This window comes from Perissodus microlepis, chromosome 7, assembly GCF_051167445.1.
Source record: "Perissodus microlepis isolate ML-2025 ecotype Zambia chromosome 7, ASM5116744v1, whole genome shotgun sequence".
Taxonomy (NCBI): domain Eukaryota; kingdom Metazoa; phylum Chordata; class Actinopteri; order Cichliformes; family Cichlidae; genus Perissodus; species Perissodus microlepis.
In genome coordinates, this window is record NC_140467.1 from 47,113,664 (window position 1) to 47,132,615 (window position 18,952).

Genomic DNA, 18,952 nt, shown 5'->3' on the forward strand with positions numbered 1-18,952 from the left:
TTTACATTAAAATTCCACTATTCATTCACACACTGGGGGAGGCGACCTACCCTGGGGCTTGCCCAAGGAAACGACGACCAAGACAGATAGAGCTGGGGATTGAACCGGGAACCTTCCGGTTACAAGATGAGCTTCCCAACCCCCTGAACCACGATCGCCACCACAACAAGCCTGTCTTGAACCTTTGACATGAGGCAGGATGAATCCAGGCTTTCATGGTATTTAGTGAATTTGAGACTTATCAGGCAATTTTCTAGTGTTCGATTATCCAATTTTGGTGAACCTGTGTGACTTATAGCCTCAATCTTTATGTTTAGCTGATTTAGCTGATACCATACCTGGTGTGGTCTTCTGGTACTGTAGCCCATCTGGTTCAAGGCTTAACATATCAGAATTCCCAGAAGAGTTTTATTCTTTCTTTTTGAATTGAATTGAATTGAATTGAATTGAATTGAATTGAATGCTTTATTGGCCATATGCAGGTTGCCCCACAGAGGAATAGGACCCCCCCCCCGACTTACACACACAACAAGACATCACATGGGAATACAGTCGGAGATCGGCAGCGTTACAGAAAAACACTGAAAAAGTACACAACAATGGAAAAAGTACAAGAGGAAAAAAAGAGACCTCTTCTCACGCTGGGCACCTATGGGAGGACAGCATGAGAACAGGAAACAAAAAAAACTCCTCTGCACAGAGAGCACATAAATGTCCACATTACAACATTGGAGCACGTGACAAGCCACAGGGTTGGGTAGGAGGTGAGGAGTAATCCGAAGGAACACAGCAGTCATCCTGCACAGCGCTACCATTCCAGCGCGGCACACAGACCCGCCGTCTTCCCCCACAGGAAACAAGCATCGAAGGCGTTTGGAAAGGGAGGAGGATGAGTGCGTGCTTATCAGTGTAAGTGTATGTGTGTGCGTGTCCAGAGTTCAGCTGAGACAGTGTCCTTCGCTCTATCAGGCTAAGTAAACAGTCTGCCAGCCAACCCAGGTGGCAAACAAAACAACAAAACAAAACAAAAACAAAACAAAACAAAAAATATTCAAAAGGGCAGATCAATAGACAGATAGATCAAAATTAAGGATGAATGATTGGTGTACAGTGTGTATTAAGATGCGAAACAAAAAACAGCAAAATCTAAATACATTAACAATACTAATTACCCAAAAGTAATTAAAATCAGCTTCTAAATGCTAAAGTCATTGTTTGTGTGATGTTTGTCTTATATTAGCAATCATTTTAAATCTGAGCTTCCTTTTTGAGCTTGTTCAGAATACTGTCTTTAAACCCAAGGTAAGTTGTTATATACTAAGAATAACCTTTAACGATGGAAATAAATAATATTTTGTCTTTACATATTTTATTTTGTGGAGTTGAAGGCTCTTTCATTCAGTCACTCACTTAAAATTACCCTATACGTTAGCGACACGTGGAAACTACAATTCCCAGAAAACCTAGCAGTTGTCTCTCTGAGGTCACCAGGAAGCTGCTTCTTCACAACAGACGGTGTTCGCTAATTGTTCACCGGCGTACACCGCAAGCAGCCCAGCTAGGCGGAGTTAACCACTCTATTAAAACTAGCTCCCCGGTGAACTGAGTTGTTTACTCAGTATAAACCTCTTCTGAACAAAGAAAAATCTTTTTAGCTGAACAGGTGAGGACGAGCAGGAGGCTTGAAGGACGGTATATTTGAGTGAGAGTTGGGTTTTATACAGCCTGTTGGTTTCACCTGTGTAATTTGGCCAGAATTACTTTTTATACATTTAGCGACGATAGTAACTCTATGACAGTTATGAGCGGTTTGGTGTGACTGTTTCGTGTGTCATTCTTTCTTAAGTTTGTTATTGTTATGTCGTAAGCATGTAGTTGTTGTTTAGTACACACGTGATTCACCCCAAAGTGTTTATCACATATCCAGCGGTCACTGTAACGTCAGTCTGCTCAGGCGCCCCGTGCACGCAGAGCTTCAGCAGAGGTGTCTTGTCTTCTCCTTGAAAGTAAGCCAAACTGCTCCTTAGTGCTATACAAAGTGTCGTACGCAGTGTGAAGATGTGCTCCACTTGTGGTGCTGTAGCTTCCCCTTGTTGCTTCGACTGTTCATGACGCATAACGTAACCGAGAAATAACCCGTGTTGGGCCAAACTGCAGTCAGTGATTGGCTCAAAAGCATTGAGTTTGTTGGCAGTGCAGTGTCGTTACTTGGGTACTAAACGGAGCTACGTGTGCATGGTGCCATAGACAGTATAAAGTAACGGAAAGAAAGGATTTCAGTATAAAAGTAGAATCTTATACTGTCTGTGGACATTTGTGTACTGTAGTGTGCATGGTTGCACTCACTGATAATGGATGTCACTTTGACCTTTGAATAAAATACTCAGGTCCAGTTTCAAAGTCTAAAGTTTAAACGTCTCTGTCGCTGCAGACCACCCGGAAGGGTATTTCACCTTTCAACTGTCTGTGGTTTAGTTTGTCCTCTTCTGGTAGTCTTGGGTGCTTGAAAAGAAGGCAACGGGACTTTCTTGTTCTTTAGTTCTGAAACAACTATTGGAGATTCTTAATGATCCTGGTTCATTAACTCACTATTGTGGATACCCCAGGATAATTCAAGGTGTGAAATGTTTTTTAAACATTACCACCCTCTGCCACAATGTAAGCTATTAAGGGCACATGGGTCAAATTGTGACTGGGGAGGGATCTCAAGACTGCATTGTAGGTGGGTGATAGTTAGTGTCTGCTTAGTGACGGACATTCAGAGTGGATGTAGACAGCCTCCTTTATCCTTTTCTTAAACAATTTCTCTTGGTCAAAAAGATGAACACCTGACCTGCACAGACAGCCATCTTATGTTTTTTCTATAACACATATTTACATGTATATGTTATACTTAGAGACTTAGAGAGTTTTATTGTCATTGTGCAGTTTCTTGCACAGCGAAATTGGGTAGCTGGACCACAAGGTGCAAAAGTAAAGAAGGGAAAACAATATACAATGAGGGGAAAATAAATAAATAAAAAGCAATATATTTTTATACATATATGTGTGAGTGAACTATATACATGGTGTATGCGTAGGAAACATTGAAACAGAAAATAGTCTGTCAGTATACCCTACACTACTTGCCAAAAGTATTTGCTTGTCTGCCTTCACATGCATATGAAGTTGAGTAACATCTTATTCAAAAACCATGGGGTTTAAAATATGTTGGCCCACCTTTTGCAGCTATAAAGGTGCTCTGTCAGGTTGAGGTCAGGTCTCTGCAGGCCAGTCAATTTCGTCCACACCAAACTCATTCGAAAAAAAGATATATCGAAAAATATATATAAAAAAATAAAAGGATATTGGTGAGTAGTGGCAGCAAGTTGCGCCAGCGTTCACTCAACCGGAAGATGATAACTTGTACCTCCAATGCCATTGTGGAACCTGCTTTGTGGACTGATGTACAGTTTTGTTGGAACAGGAAGGAGCTAAGTCCAAGTCCCCACACAGTGCAGCATGTTTTACACCACTTCAACTGAGGCTTTGGATTGCGCTTGGCAATTTAAGGCTTGGATACAGTTGCTCAGCCATGGAAACCGATACCATGAAGCTCTCTATGCAATGGTCTTGAGCTAATCTGAAGGCCATGTGAAGTTTGGAGGCCTGTCGTGATTGATTCAGGAAGTTGGAGAAACCTGGCTACTTCTATGCACCTCAGCATCCACTGACTGCTCTCTGTGATTTTAGGTGGCCTTCCACTTTGTTGCTGAGTTGCTGTTGCTCCCAATCACTTCCACTTCCACTGACTGTGGCAGTCACTCTGGCACTGATTGCTTTTTCACAACAGCAATGTCCTTAATAGTAGCAGATCCAGTTTTTCTTGGTTTGTTTTCAGCAGACCAACCACATTAAAACCTCACCAATTTTACACTTAACCTTGGGTAGGTCACTTAAGAAAGTCCGCAGATACGCAGTAGAACCAATACAGGACTTTTAAGACCAATATTGAAGCTGATATTTAGTAAAAGTCTGATCATTTTTTTTCTTTCAGAAAACATAAGCAGCTACATGTAATTATTTATGAGTCCTTATTAAGCTAATATGACAGTGCAGTATAAATTAAACTTTTTTATTGTCCCAATAGAGAAGTTCCAGAGCTCTGGTTGATGCAATATCAACACTCATAATATGAGTGTTTCTGTTGAATGAGCATCATCCATCCCTCTGAACTCTTTTCAAATTTGTCTTCGTCTTTGGATTACCAACGTTTAAATAAACCAAAATGCATGTTTCTTTCATTTCATATATAAACTGTCTGCCATAAGAAAACTCACTATTTTGTTTATCTTCAGGCAAATTCACATTACAGTACAGCTCAGGTACAGTGTTGAAGCTGTGTGTTATTGCCTCTTAACACAGTCTGGCTCCATTGCCAATAGCATTCACACAGAGAGTAGCGTTCTAAGGATCCTGTGATGCGATGTGGCTTTGAAATCTGCTTTTTGATTTCTCACTCTTCCCAAGGTCGACCTCATTCCCCTTAAACAGAAGGTTTGTCGCCCAAGGATTTTTCACCCGAAATTGCACTTTCAGAGATTTGTCCCGGTTGCCTGTGTGTTTCCCTTTGATGCGCTGCAAAGCTTTCCATCTTAAAAAGAAAAAAATGATGTTGCTGTGTTGCAGCATGACCACAGCAATGTAGGTGCAATAATAAAAGATCATGTGATTGCAGGCCATGAGCAACATAGAAATGAGATCACATCAACTAATGTTACCGGTCCAGGAATGGGGCTGCTGCTGTGCTGTTATTAACAGCTTTTTCTCCTCTGTCACAATGTGACACCCACTACGAGCTGCAGGGCATAATCAGACCGTACCATTTCTGGCACTGAGTCCAGAAATGAAGCTACACTTACAGTTAGTGCTAAAGGTTCCTCATTACAGCCAGTACAGTGTTGCTGTTATTGTTTTCATCTCAGTTTGAGTGTGTTTGTCGGTGAGTCATCATGGAAAACTGCTGTTCTGGAGACATGTACTGTTATATGAACTGCATATTTTTGCAAACACTTTGACATAGACTGGCAGACTTTTAGACTGTATGTGTGTCTGAACAGATTTTTGTCAGCTAAACTTAAATTTCTCCTAACATCACAGGCTCTGATATTAGCCTCCCCACCCCATCCCCCCAACTACTGCTATTGGTGTTGCATTGGATTGCATTAAACTGAAAGAAGTTTCTGTTATTTGATCCTATAGTCCTTTAATCATGGCACTGGCTGGTGTTAGAGTTATTGAGCTGGCAGGCCTGGCACCCGCACCCTTCTGCGGCATGATCCTGGCAGACTTTGGTGCCAAGGTGATCCGTGTGGACCGGACCAAAGTTCCCACGTCTTTCGACACACAAGCGCGGGGGAAACGATCTGTGGCCATCAACCTGAAGACCACGGAGGGTATAGCTTTGCTCAGGAAGCTCTGCATAACGTCTGATGTGGTCCTGGAGCCGTATCGCAAAGGTGAGACCTGCAACACAATAGTGCCAACAAGGGGTATTATGAGCTCTCTACAACATTATGGTACTTATGTACAGAATTACTTAAGTAATTATAATGTTTAAAAACAACTTAATTCTTTTAAATTCACTTACATAACAAGTTGGCAATTTAGGGAAAGAAAACTATATATCCTAATGTAACACAGAAGTATGGCTCTTTGAGTTATATAAAAAAAAACTTTGTGTTTTATTTATACTCTTATTTTTTTACACTTAGAAGATTCTTAATTTTTAAATGCCATTGACTCTTATGTGTCTTCAAAGGGTTTACATAAGGTGACAAGCCACGTAGGAATGTGAAAGTCTTTGAAAACCAACATAAGCAGTAGCAGAAACAGAAAAGGTAATGTGTGATTAAATTTACATGTGGACTTAATTTTGAATGCCCAGGTGTTATGGAGAAACTTGGCCTTGGTCCACATGAGCTATTAAAGGAAAATCCTCGGCTGATCTACGCTCGCTTGACTGGATATGGTCAGAGTGGATCTTATGCCACCGCAGCTGGGCATGACATCAACTACACTGCCATGTCAGGTAACACAACTGTTAATGCTTTCAGATCAAAATTTTAGACTCATAAGACTGCAGACTATATTAGTATAAATACATATTTATATGTATTTATTATTAATTGACATTTATTTTATCCTTCTTTTACGTGTGCACATGAGCTGTGAAAACAGGCCCTTTTAAGGGTGTCTGCATCTCACAGTTAGAAATGAGCTCAATGCTCCTTCATGTTTAAAAAAAAAGAAGCCAGTTAAGGTGGTTTAAGCACTGATCTAGGATGCTTCCTGGTCACTTCCAAGGTGAGGTGTTTTGGAGCAGAACCAGGATACACTGAGAGAATATGGGCCAATCCATTAAACACCAACATATTTAAATAGCATCATTTCAAAATCCTTTAAATAGAAATGTTAAAATTTACTTACATACCATGTAGCGTTACCTTAACAACCACAAAGGCTTTTTTATCCTTCTCTAGCTTTGTGATTAAACTGTTTCCTTGTTTCGTTTTTTTCAAAACAGTGTAGTTAGAACCATTTCTTCAAACTTAAAATTCATATATATAAAAAGGTATGTACTCACATTCCCAGTTCCCTTTTTAAAACTTCATGGCAGCGCTATAAACTGTGTGAAGGACTGCAGACTGACACAAGGTTTGAATAAAAGGGTTTAAAATGACAAGGGAGCCTTCATGAACTTGATAATTTGAGGTTGGGATAACCCTAAAAAAATGTAAATCTTAGCAAGAGTGTATTGTGTGAATCTCTGAGAACAGTGGGATTGGGTTTATGTCACTCAGAAAGATGTCGGCATCTCACCAGAAGAACTGGAGGCAGGGACCTTTTCTGGCCATTCACTGTAAAGCCTAGAGATGGTTGTGTGGGAAAATCCCAGTAGATCAAGAGTTTCTGAAATATAGACTAGCACATCTTGGAACTAAATCATATCACATTCAAAGCCACTTTGATCACTTTTCCTCCCCTCGTGGTGGTTGTGTTGATCATGTCTGCATGCCGAAATACACTCAGTTGTTATTGGCTGATCAGATAGATAAAGGTAAAGATTCCTTTATTGTCGCTATACTTGGGCATCGTAAGGTGTAATTGGAGCAGAGCTTGCATTTCAGCAGACTAGCATACATACATTCTTACGTGCTCTCACTCAGATATTTGTGTTAATGAGCAGTTGAGCATGTCTATCTATTAAAAGGACCAGTGGGCGTATGACTACAAACTCCCAAATGAGGTCTGATAATGTAAACGTACTTTCTAGTTGTGCCTCCAATTAAACAAGCCCCAAGAAACCTTTAATAAAGCAGGATTTACTGCTTTATTAAAGGGTTCTTGTTCAGTCTTGTTAAAGCATTAATGATAATTTTAGAAGAGGTTCTAGATATTTCTTTTATTCATATTGTTGATATCAATCAGTTGGCACCGGTTATACCAGATGAACTTGATGGATTTTTGAAAATATATTAAAAAGCATTTAACCCCCACACACATTCTCCTCTCTTTCACCTACGTTTGGTGTCTTTACGAAATGAAAAAAGGCCGTCTGCATGGCCTCTTGCACTTTCATGGCCAGAAGCTGGGTAATAAATTGTACTCACTAACTGCAGCATTATTTTATTTTATTTTTTTCAGAGAGTCTTTGCAGTCACCCTAAAACTCTGTTCAAGAACAAATTTCTGTTACAATTAGCCCATTAGTGGTTTCCTAATAATATCATTTTAGTTTCAGCAAAGGGGGTGAAATATTTTATACATACATTTACACTGTGATACAATTACAAGGATGCATTTTAAAGGTCTAGATAACAAGATTTGATAGTCTGTTTGGGCTTTATTTTGCAGCACACCAAGCCAAACTATCCATGTTTATAAAGGATTAAAGGGAATGATGACATCAATGTAAGCCGAGCCAAAAATATGGTTTTATATGGTACTTTGTGAGAAAACATCAGAAACGATCCTCAGAAAAGCTTTCAATGTTACGTAGCTTGGCACTTAACGGTACAGGCGAAATGCAGCCAGTGGCTTTGTTTAGCATAAAGAGTGACCTTGGTAAGTGTATATCTAGTGTACTGTAGGGCAGGTGAGATGTGTGTATATGAAGCTGTGAGTTTTTTCTGTGTGTGTGTTTCCCCCACCCATACTCCAGGACGTTTTATGCAAACTAAAGCAGTGGGTGGATATAGCCGCGATAGTAGATGTGTTTAATTGGGACCCCATGCAATAAAAGATGGTTGTGAATATTATCTCTCATAGTTTATAGGGGTGGGTTTTTATAATCGATTTATCGATTAAAATCGATTCTGACTTGGATAACGTGAAATCGATTCATTAAAATCCTGAATCGATTTTTTAATATAAATTTATTTTGCCCGGAATGCCAGAATCTCAGGTGAAACCTCACAAAATTTCAACAACCGCCAAACAGCTAAGACAGTAAATGAGAGCAGAAACACAGATTCTGCACAAAGACGTAAACACAAAGCGCGGACCCGCGGATCAGAATCAGTGAGATGTCGCCTTTTTCACCCGACGGCACGGACACGGTCGGGGCTGAAAGCAGACAGCTCGCTGATTCTGATCTGTCGGCGGGTCCGCCGTTTCCGTCTAAAAATCTGTTTTCTTCATTATTCGCTTGCTTGTTACGCACAAGTCTACCGTTGTTTACAGCGCTGTCGGACGATGTTTTTTTTTTCGTTTTACATACTTCCGAAAAGAAAACCTAATTTCTGCCGTTCTGAACAAATTTAAACTTTTTAAAATTATGCAAAATGCAAAGCGCTTAGCTGTGTCTCTAATAAAACCGCTGTAATGTCAGAGGTAACGTTCATATGTTGATTAATGGTTTTCTTTCATTTTTGATGTACTGCAAAATATTTTTATAAAATCCCAGGCCAGGAAAATCACCTTCATGGTTACTTTGACACAAAAGCATCTGACGAGATGCTCACACCTTTGATAAAGTCTTGCATGTGTCAGCTTCCTTTTTATAGATACAAAAATATGTAAATGTACTGATCTGAATTATAATATAATAATAATAATAATATTTATGTCCAGCTTGACAGTCTGCTTTTCATTCAAGATCCTTTTCTTTTTTTTAATATGTATTTTTTTGGCCTTATTATAGGGCCACGGGTCAGATATGAACCCAGGCCGGCCACGCTGTGCTATACAGCATATGGTCGTCGCCTCATCCCAGTAAGCTAAGTCGGTGCCCCAAGGTCCTTTTTATGCTATTCCTTTATTACAGGAAAAGCAAAAGGAGGAAAAAATACAAAGCAAAGGTTACATGCTGCTTTAGCAATGCCAGCAATGGATTTGACAGACTAGAAGAAAAATAAACCCTTTGAAGGAGTTATGTTCACTTGCACACCGCTAAATATCTTTAATGCATTGCTGTTTGTTGTGGCTCTTTTGTTTTCACTGAGCTCAACAATACTTGTTTTTCTGCGTAAAGCTTCTACTTTTTCATTCCTGTCATAGGCCTTTTATCCCGGCTGGGTCGCAGCGGCGAGAAGCCTTACGCGCCACTGAATCTGTTAGCAGACTTTGGAGGCGGTGGTCTTACGTGCGCTCTGGGGATTGTCCTGGCGCTGCTGGAGAAGACAAAGTCAGGGAAAGGACAGATCATTGATGCTAGCATGGTAAGCACCACTGATGTAAACATTTACTATCATGAACTGTATAAATGTAATAGTAAGAAATTTTTGTTTTTATCATAACATGCTGAAGGTGCTTGGTACAAAGTGCTTGGCACATATTCAGACTTACAGAAGCCCCACAAACTTAAGACTATGTGTTCTGTTTTATGTTGCACTGCACTGTGGTAAACTGTGTGGCTGTTATACTTTTCCCCCTGCAAGAGCATAGGAAACACTTAGGCTCTAAGCACACTATGAAAAATTAGTTTAATGTACTTACTGTAGTATAATCAAAAAGTAATCAGTGCGATGCCCACTCCGCTGCCCGTGTGAGTATCTGCAAGTGATTGTATTTCCTGTGATAGTAGGATAAGTCATTAGGTGGATTCCTTGCAAACATCTGGTTTATTAAGCAAAGTCAGAAAAATGCTAGTGGGTGTGAAGCAGATATAAATGTGTGCTCTGAGCTTGTCTTATGACAGAAAAATGTTTAGAACCAGTCGGCTGAATTAAAGTGATAGAAAGTGACAAGTATTTAAAATGATTTGTCAAAATGCTGAAAAAAAAAAAGAGCAGTATTCTTTGCTCTGAAGTGCAGCTACAGACTGACAGCCCTCACATCAAACGCACTGCACTGTTCAGATAAACAGAGTTGAGTCTGTCTTTAAACAGGAACATCACAACATCCTTTGGAGATTTTTGTTTAGTGCAATACGTTTGCAATCCTTTTATCCTGTTAGAAAAAAATAGCTACCAATGTGGCTTGAAGTTACAGCAGTTCTACAGTTTTTACATAATCCATCCATTCATCTGTTCTCTTCCGCCTATCCAACTCAGGATCGGGCTATCTGGAGCCCATAGCAGCTGCCATAGGGCAAGAAGTGGGATACTTTTAAATAATAATTATATAAAATACTTCACTAACTGAGCGGTCCTGTGTACTCTCAAGCCTATTAGACTATTTATCTATTTGTTGCTGCTGTCAGTGTAATGTTATAGAATATTATGAACTTAAACTAAACGACTTCAGAACTTTAACATATAACAACATTTACAGGTATGTTGTAATGTGTTGTGTGTGTGTGTGTGAAATCATGTAAAAATGCAACGGTATAAAATGCTGTGTATTTATAAAATGATAGATAAATATTCCTCTGCATTCCTAAGACAACAGTCTGCTTTTAGGATGGACTTTTTCTGTTTTCCCACATAGCATCCTCTGCACTTCACCGCTTCTCTTTTACTCATATTTGCAAATCTCTGGACAGGGAGGGAGGAAACTCGATCATGTTTACTGAGATCAGCAGCAAACCTTTCAGATTAAGAGTCATAAATACGTGAAAATGATGGAGCTCTGTAATGTGTTTTACAGACTCATGGATTGCAGGTAATTGACGGTGGGAATGACGGTCAAGTTAGAGATGATCTTTTCACTCTGTCTTTTCACGCACTCTATCAGCTCAGCACAGCAGCTGTGCCATCAGCTGCAAAGCCAACAAACTGTACATGCAATTTCAGAGATGCCCTTCATAACTGAAGGATGTGCCAGACAGCAGCTGTAGTAGATAGCTGCAATTTCGCAAGTTGAAAGAAGCTGCACATCTCACCCCTGTGGGGAACTGTTCACTGATCACAAGTTCTGAAAGTGAAAGTTATTTTGGCTGTAGAGAGATTTGAGATGCAGTGCTAAAGCTCAGAGAGGGGATGAAGTTTAATATTTTTACATTTTTAACTTGGGTACACAAGTTTGAATTTATTTGGAGTTTTATCAGATCCACTTAAGGTAAAAGGTATTAATACAGGCTCAAAGTTTAACACCACTTGAAAACGGGCAAAAAATTATATTTTGCACGTTTGGATCTTAACAATCTTCCAAGTAGAGCTTCAACATGCAACAAGAAGAAGTGGGACTGAGACAAAACATTTTTCTGAGCATACAATTGTTTGAAAACAATGCTTAAGCCGAAACAGGCCGTTTTACAGCAGATGAAAAGTTTAGGACCACACCTCCAAAAAACCTGTAAACCCCCCAAAACATAAATGAAAGTTCCAAACATGAACTTAGTAGTGAGTAGCTCCACCATTATTGTTTTGATCACTTCAAAAATTTGTTGTGGCATGCTTGATGCAAGCCTTTCCATGAGGTGAGTGGGAACATTTCTCCAAGTGATGAAGATGTCCACACGAAGGGCATCTACTGTCTGGAACTGTTGTCCATCTTCGTAAACTCCCCTTGCCATCCACCCCGAAAGGTTCTCATTTGGATTTAGATCACGGGAAGAAGTGCCTTGTCCTGCGGGCATTGTGCACTGTAGCATTGTCTTGTTGAAAAACCCAGTCGTTACCACGCAAACAAGGGCCCATGAGGGATGCTCTCTGCAACATCTGGACATAGCCAGCAGCTGTTTGACGCCCCTGCACCTCCTGAAGCTCCATTGTTCCACTGAAGGAAAAAGCACCCCATTATGGTGCCTCCTCCACTGTGGCGCATAGAAAACATTCTCATCAGAGAATAAAACTTTCTCCCACCTTTCATCGTCCCATGTTTGGTGCTCTCTTACAAAGTCCAAACGATCTTTGAAGACGTTTTTTTTTAAGCCCTTCAGTCTCAGATGCCGTCTGATTGTTATGGGGCTGCAGTTGGCACCAGTAATGGCCTTAATTTGGGTCGAGGATCGTCCAGTGTCTTGACGGACAGCCAGTTGGATCCTCTGGCTCAGTGCTGGTGAAACCTTTTGGGGTCTTCCACTTGACTTTTTTGTTCCATAACCCTCAGGATCATTTAAGAAATTCCAAATGACTGTCTTACTAGGCAAAGGCCTTTTAACTTCTTGTTAGTGATCTTGATTGACTACAACTAGTAGTTTTCTCAGCTGCATCCAAGCGTTAGTGTAAAGCATGCTGCAACCGGAGTGAGTTGGACTCAGCACCGTAGTTCCAGTGAAACCAACTCTTAGTGCTCTTACTAGCATACCAAGATATTTTGTACAATTTCATGTTCCAACATTACTGTGTGCACCAGTGCACAAAGCAAACCCCATAAAAATCCCATAAACACACTAAACCTAAACCTTGTGGGAAACCTTCCCAGATCAGTGGAAGCTGTTACAGGTGGAAAAGGTGGGACAACATCATGCTAAACTTATGAATTAGGAATGGGATGTTTAAGTTTATGTGCATGTGAAGGCAGAGGAGCAAATACTTTTGGCAATATAGTGTATGTATTAGTGCTGTATTCAAATTCATAGAACTGTTTAATGCATTTTATGTTTGTTTGGTCTGGTGTAATTTCAATTTTCATGCTGTGTTACTTAGTGTCCTCACCCTCAGGTTGTTAGTGGCATAAGCATATGCATGTCAGCATCCACTTAATGAGGGATGCGGAATGCAGAGTATTACAATTCAGTATAAAATCTTTGGCTTAAATTCAGCCTTTTTATGAAACTTATAATATGTATGTTAAATTATTATTTTTTTATTAATGCATACATAATTATGGTTTTACCCTACCTACCTATCCTATATAAACATGATCAGTACATATGTTGACTGGATTTTACTGTAGTATAATCCAGTCAGGTACAGCACTTTTATGATGGCTTAAAAAAATCCTCCAATTAGAATAGAGACAGTTGATTAGATTGTAGAGGTGTTGGGAAAAGACCATTAATAACCACAATGTAGGACTGCACACTAAACCTTACATCTTTAGTATTGTATTTAATTTTAATGTATTTTTATTTTACTTGTAGAATTCTTAAGGCCAGATTTACTAGTGTTTTTTTTGTTGGGGTGGGGGGGTTGTTTAGTTTTTGTGCACTACCAAAAAGAATAAGCAACTTTGATAAGCTACTATTGAGATGTCCTAAATAGGCATGGTGATAAATTGCGACTGAAAGGCAATTTTGAATGTTATTATTTGTGATGTGCAAATTTGTAGAAAATATCTTATCAAAACCCAAAATTAAGCTACTGTAGTATTTATGTTATTCTTTCTAACTTGATTTTCAAAGGTTTGAGGCTGGCAGGCTGGCAACTTCTTGCATTTTGTGCCAGTACTTACAGCTTTATTTTGTGCCTCATATGGCTGTCAGTATCCTGCTAGGAGCATTTGTTCATTTGGGCTTCCAAGAGGAGAATGTTATATTGGTGCAGGTGGACTGCTTGAAGCTGTGGGGTGGTGCCAGAGCTGTGGCTCTGTCCTGTTGTTCTTTATGCTATCTCAATCAATTCCTTCGCCCACCTGTTTTTCATCTCCTTCCTCTCCTGCTTTAAATGAGCTGATTCAGTCTCACAGCTCTTCAGCCTCTTGAGGTTAGTTCCTGCAGTTTTGTTGGTTCTGGTGAAGTGCATCCTATCCACCAAATTGTTCCTCTTGATTATATCGTGGCTATTTTTGGCCAATTGAAACCCATTATAACCACCTTTTTTGATTCCTTGTTATTGACAGTAATATATCATGTGATTTAGGTAAAATTGCTTTCATTCTAAACTCAACACATGAAAATTGTAGTTTTTAATGTTTTTTACCAAATTACATCATTTACCCATTTTTGGCCAAGCTAGCGATTTCATGTAATATTCCGAGTTTCTAGTAGCGGCCTTTGATGGCTTACCACACTCCAATGGACCAAAAATAATGAAATAATTTTGACATAGGTTTGATCTTAAGGATCTAATAGTTTGTGTTTGTGCATGACATTGCAGCACATGTATTTGCAAGATAGACTGGAATAAATAATGATGCATCAAATATTACATAGGCTGCAGTGAATTTCTGTCGATGCAGGCTATTGAGCTTTGAGCTTCCCAGTCAAACTCAGCTTTGAAGCACATGCTAAAAGCACTTTTACTCTGTATTTTTCATAAAAAGAGACCATACCCAAAATGTTAACTCTAAAAAACCTGCAGCTGCAGCTCAAACGACTACAGCACTGTTTGTAAACGTGTCCTGGAGTTTCTGCAGGTGCAGACAGTGCTACTGCTGTAAGTAAGCCTAACAGCTTCCAGATCATTTATTCAGGCAATATGGCAATAAAGTCATCACTGCTTCAAGCACTGTCTATATGATCTGGTCAGAGAGCAAGGACAGCAAGCAGTCCTCTGCCCTTGAAGAAAAGACATCTGCCCAAGATGAAGAAACTTCCTCTCCAGAAAATGAGGGGACAATCTCCAAAGAGGCTGACTGCATCGCCACTGATGATGAGTACTAGCCAGTGCCTTCTTTGGGAGAGGATTGGGGTTGGGGGGCATGGAGGTGGAGGCCGAGCAGCTGATGGAAAAGAACATAGGAGCATTTTCTGAGACCGAGGAGCCGGTGACTGAGTGGATCCCTCATGAAAGGAAAACCATGTGGGTCCCACTACTGAAGAGAGACTGCTCTACAATCCAGTACCCACTGGTATCAAACCAGGGCTTACCCTGTATGTAGTTCCCAGCATTAGCAGCCTGAGATCTACTTTTGACTTTTTTATAACAAAGGAGATCTTTTAGCTGCTGTGCACCCTTACAAACCTGCACGGGAGGTAAAGGTGTGAGGATTGGAGGATTAGAGATGAAGTGGAGATGTGAGCCTAAACCAGAATAAAGCAATACATAGCATGTTGGATGACAACACTGGAAGTTCTCAGGAAGTAAAAAAGGGAAAGGGGTTCAGACCCCAACTGACGGAGGAGCTCCGAGGACAACGTCTTTCCTTCGGGCACCTTGGCAGAGGAACTCCTCAGATGAAAACTGGCATAGGGGAAACAACCCAGAGCTTCCTCCCCAACTCCTCCAGTTGCAACAGAGGAAGATTTGTCTGTCTTTGGCTTCTCCAAAACTACCACGGAAATATCCCACATGCCAAAGCAACGGAGGAATGTGCTTCTTTTGACAGCAACACACAAGGAACCAGCGGTCAGTGATGGGGAATAAAGGATGCGTGAAAGCAAGAAGCAATCCTGGACTACAATAGGCACAAATAGTGCTTGGATAACTTAGAGGGTGTTGGCACCTCGAGTTGTAGAAGGAAAACTAGCTGATGGCTGCTTGCGCTTTTCTCCAGTTTCCTGGATGTCTTGGGATACGATGCCTTTGTCCCGCCGGAAACAACTTCACTGAAGTGTTGGAGTCCTCTACAACCTACAAATGAAGAGTGATCCTGGGAGAACTGGGACACATGCTGGTGACCTCAACAACTGCAAGACACCCTTGTCCCTGATTCTCAGCCACTTCTGCCATTGATCTCAAGATACAGTAGTCTGAACCAGAGTGTGACCCACACCCCACCAACGAAATGAGAAGAAGGTGCAAAAGGCACACCTCCAGGATTGGAACAGCAGCCCCTTGCACCAGGTCTAGAAAGTGTGCCTACAAAAACCACTCTAATGTGGTTAGTACATCGTGCTGCTAATGAGGATGCACACAGAAGCACACACTGGAATATAAATTTCAATCATTTTATTGGTCATTTCAGTTGCTATTTGGTCATTAACCTCCTAGGACCTGGCGTCCACATATGTGGACATCACATTTTGGGTTATTTAGACCAAAATACTCAATTCTGCTCTACAAGGGTCTGAGATCCACTTACAAGGACATTATACTGCTACTGTTCTACCGAAATTTTAAATGAATATCCTCATATGTGGCTCTCATTTTTCTTAGAAACAAAAATCAGGTAAAATAATATGCCCAAATATCAAAGAGAAATCAAAAATGCATGCCGTGGGATAGTTCGGGTCTTAGGAGGTTAAACTGCCTTTCTGGCCACTAACACACCGTTTGTGATTTTCTTTTTGGCCATCCATCCATCAAGTAAAAATAAATCATTGTTACTGTTACTGACCTGCAATGATGATAAAAAAAATATTTGGTTTCATCATTCATATGCTAAAAAATGTGAACTTTATTACTATTTTCCTCCAAAAGCGTAGTAATAATACATAATCTGACTGGTATTCAAAGGGTATAATATCTGAATTTGAATTATATTTTAGTTTTCATGACTAGGACCGGTGCTAATTTAAAAAATCAAGTCAATGGAAGTAGAAAAATGTTTTAATATATATGAATTTTATAGACTTTTGTAACATAAACAGGGGGTGGCCATTTTTGGCCACGAACAAGCTGAGAGGGAGTTTTTTTGTTTCTCTATCACTGCACAAAAAAACAAAGATGCATAAAACTCATTGATACTTTTAATTATTGCTAAACATCTAACCTCCATCATGGTTAGAAAAGAAATCAGATGACATGTATTATTTTGAAAAAAAATTGGGGTTTTATGATTTTTTCCATTCATGAGTTCCTAGGATTATGTGATCTAACTGGTATTTAAAGGCTTAAAATTCTGAATTTGAATGAAATTTTGATTTTCGTGAACAGCACTGATGCTAATCTAAAAAATCAAGTAAAAAAAAGTGGAATTTTTTCTTAATATATATGAATTTTATAGCATTTTGTAAATGTAAACAAGGGGTGGCCATTTTTGGCCACGAACAAGCTGAGAGGGAGTTTTTATGTTTTTGCTCTCCCTGCACAAAAATAACAATGCATTATAATCAATGTTGATGTGAATCAGTTACATGCCCCAGACTCTACTATTAATAATACAAGAAATTTCAGTGGCAATGCAAAATTATATAAATATATATATATATAAAATTGCGAGATTTGAGGTTGTCTTCCAGCTAGACAAACAAACTGGTGTTTAAAGGGTTAAAAATGTAAAAAGTAATAACTATTTTATATGTATAAAAAGAATTGAAGTTACTTAAAAGCTTTATGCAGAAAAAATGACAAAAAAATATAAAAATAATAAAAATTACATTATTCTATAAGTAGAATAATGCAGATGTTGTTTTTCAAGTTGTTAATGATACTACATAGACAGAACATCAATTTGATTAGTTTATTATATTGCCTTGGATTCTCTTTAATGGGAAAATATTCTTCATATGAAGCGTGAGGTTGTAGAAACACCTGTTGTGGCCTGTTCTATGTGTCGGTGCAGGAGCTGATTAAATGCCCAGCAGTACACCAACTGCATCAGAACTACCAACATGTTTGACATGATCTCTAATTTTTCTCTCAACATCACTGGTCTGCTATCAATTATATTATTAGTGTCCATTACTGTCTGTCCGTACCTGACATGTCTATCGTTTTGATGCTTAGGTGGGCTGCAGCCAGTGCCAGCACGCTCTGTATCTGAAGGCAGGGTGCATTACACGCTCATTGTGTGCTTTTCTGCCATTCTGACATACGTGGACATATTTAAATTCACACCTGTGGGCACTTTACAGACAATTTCAGGGAATTTAGAAACATTGATTGTGTACCAATGTGATTGCCTGTGTGTGCAGCTTCCTTTGCTTTGCTGATTTTTCCCCCATTGTTTAATAATCTACTCTGAAGCTTCAGTGTTCATTCTCACTGCTCTCCGAGCTCTTTTCAGTGAAACGACTCTGGAAGGCTCGCTCAACACTACACTTTATACTTGGCAGCAGACAACAGACAGGCAGTATTTAGATGATAATAGAAACCACAAACACAGCTAAATATAACTCAAGATAATAAATACTGGGTGCATGTTCAGCAGGTGGATACAGACACAAGTCCAATAAGCAGCTGCTTGCTAATGTTTGCCAAATTGATTTAAAAATCTATGATATGTCAGTGTTGTGTTCCTTAGTTGTTTGCGTTGCTTCCAAGCGGTTAAAGACATCAATGATTGCAGGTTTTATAGCTTTAAATAAAGACAGAGACAATGATCTCCTATTTTTCTCCTATTTTTGTGTCAGCTCTTGCTCTTAGAGATTTTATTGAGGGGATGAGTGGATTCAGCTGCTGTATACAGTATGAGGTACACAAGAAAACAGACTATTAACACTGCTTCTCAAATCTCCACACTTATGGTCTCATAGTTCTAAACCAGAAATGCATTTTTCACGAGTGAAGATCATCAAAAGAGATTATTATTATTATTATTATTATTATTCCCTACTTCAAGCAATAATTTGGGGTTTTTTTTGGCAGCGAGTAACAGTGAAATCACTGAAGCCCCAACTAGCTGGAGATCTTTCTCCACTCTGCTTTGTCTCTGACGGCTCACAGAACTGTATTATACAGATGCACAGCTTGTAAAATCCGGGGCTGATGCCAGTACCGGTTTTTATGATAACCATTTGGCCGGTACTAGTGCCTTTGTGCATTCTAATTTAGTGCTGCCGTTGACCCTTCTAGTGCCAGGCAAGTAAAAAAAAAAAAAAA

General features: G+C 39.6%; 1 protein-coding gene across 3 annotated transcripts in view; it reads left to right on the top strand.

Annotated features, from left to right (window-relative positions):
- Positions 1-810: 810 nt before the first annotated feature.
- Positions 811-18,952, top strand: part of amacr (alpha-methylacyl-CoA racemase) — a 23,248-nt gene continuing 5,106 nt past the window's right edge. The window contains exons 1-4 of one of the 3 annotated variants that reach the window (XM_084935494.1): positions 811-909; positions 5,242-5,498; positions 5,927-6,070; positions 9,540-9,700. In XM_084935494.1, the coding sequence (XP_084791620.1) occupies positions 890-909; positions 5,242-5,498; positions 5,927-6,070; positions 9,540-9,700 (582 nt within the window). In that variant the 5' untranslated portion in view covers positions 811-889. Of the gene's footprint in view, positions 910-1,553; positions 1,664-1,914; positions 2,007-5,241; positions 5,499-5,926; positions 6,071-9,539; positions 9,701-18,952 lie in introns of those variants that run through there. The other 2 variants (XM_084935493.1, XM_084935492.1) reach the window with 2 other exon arrangements.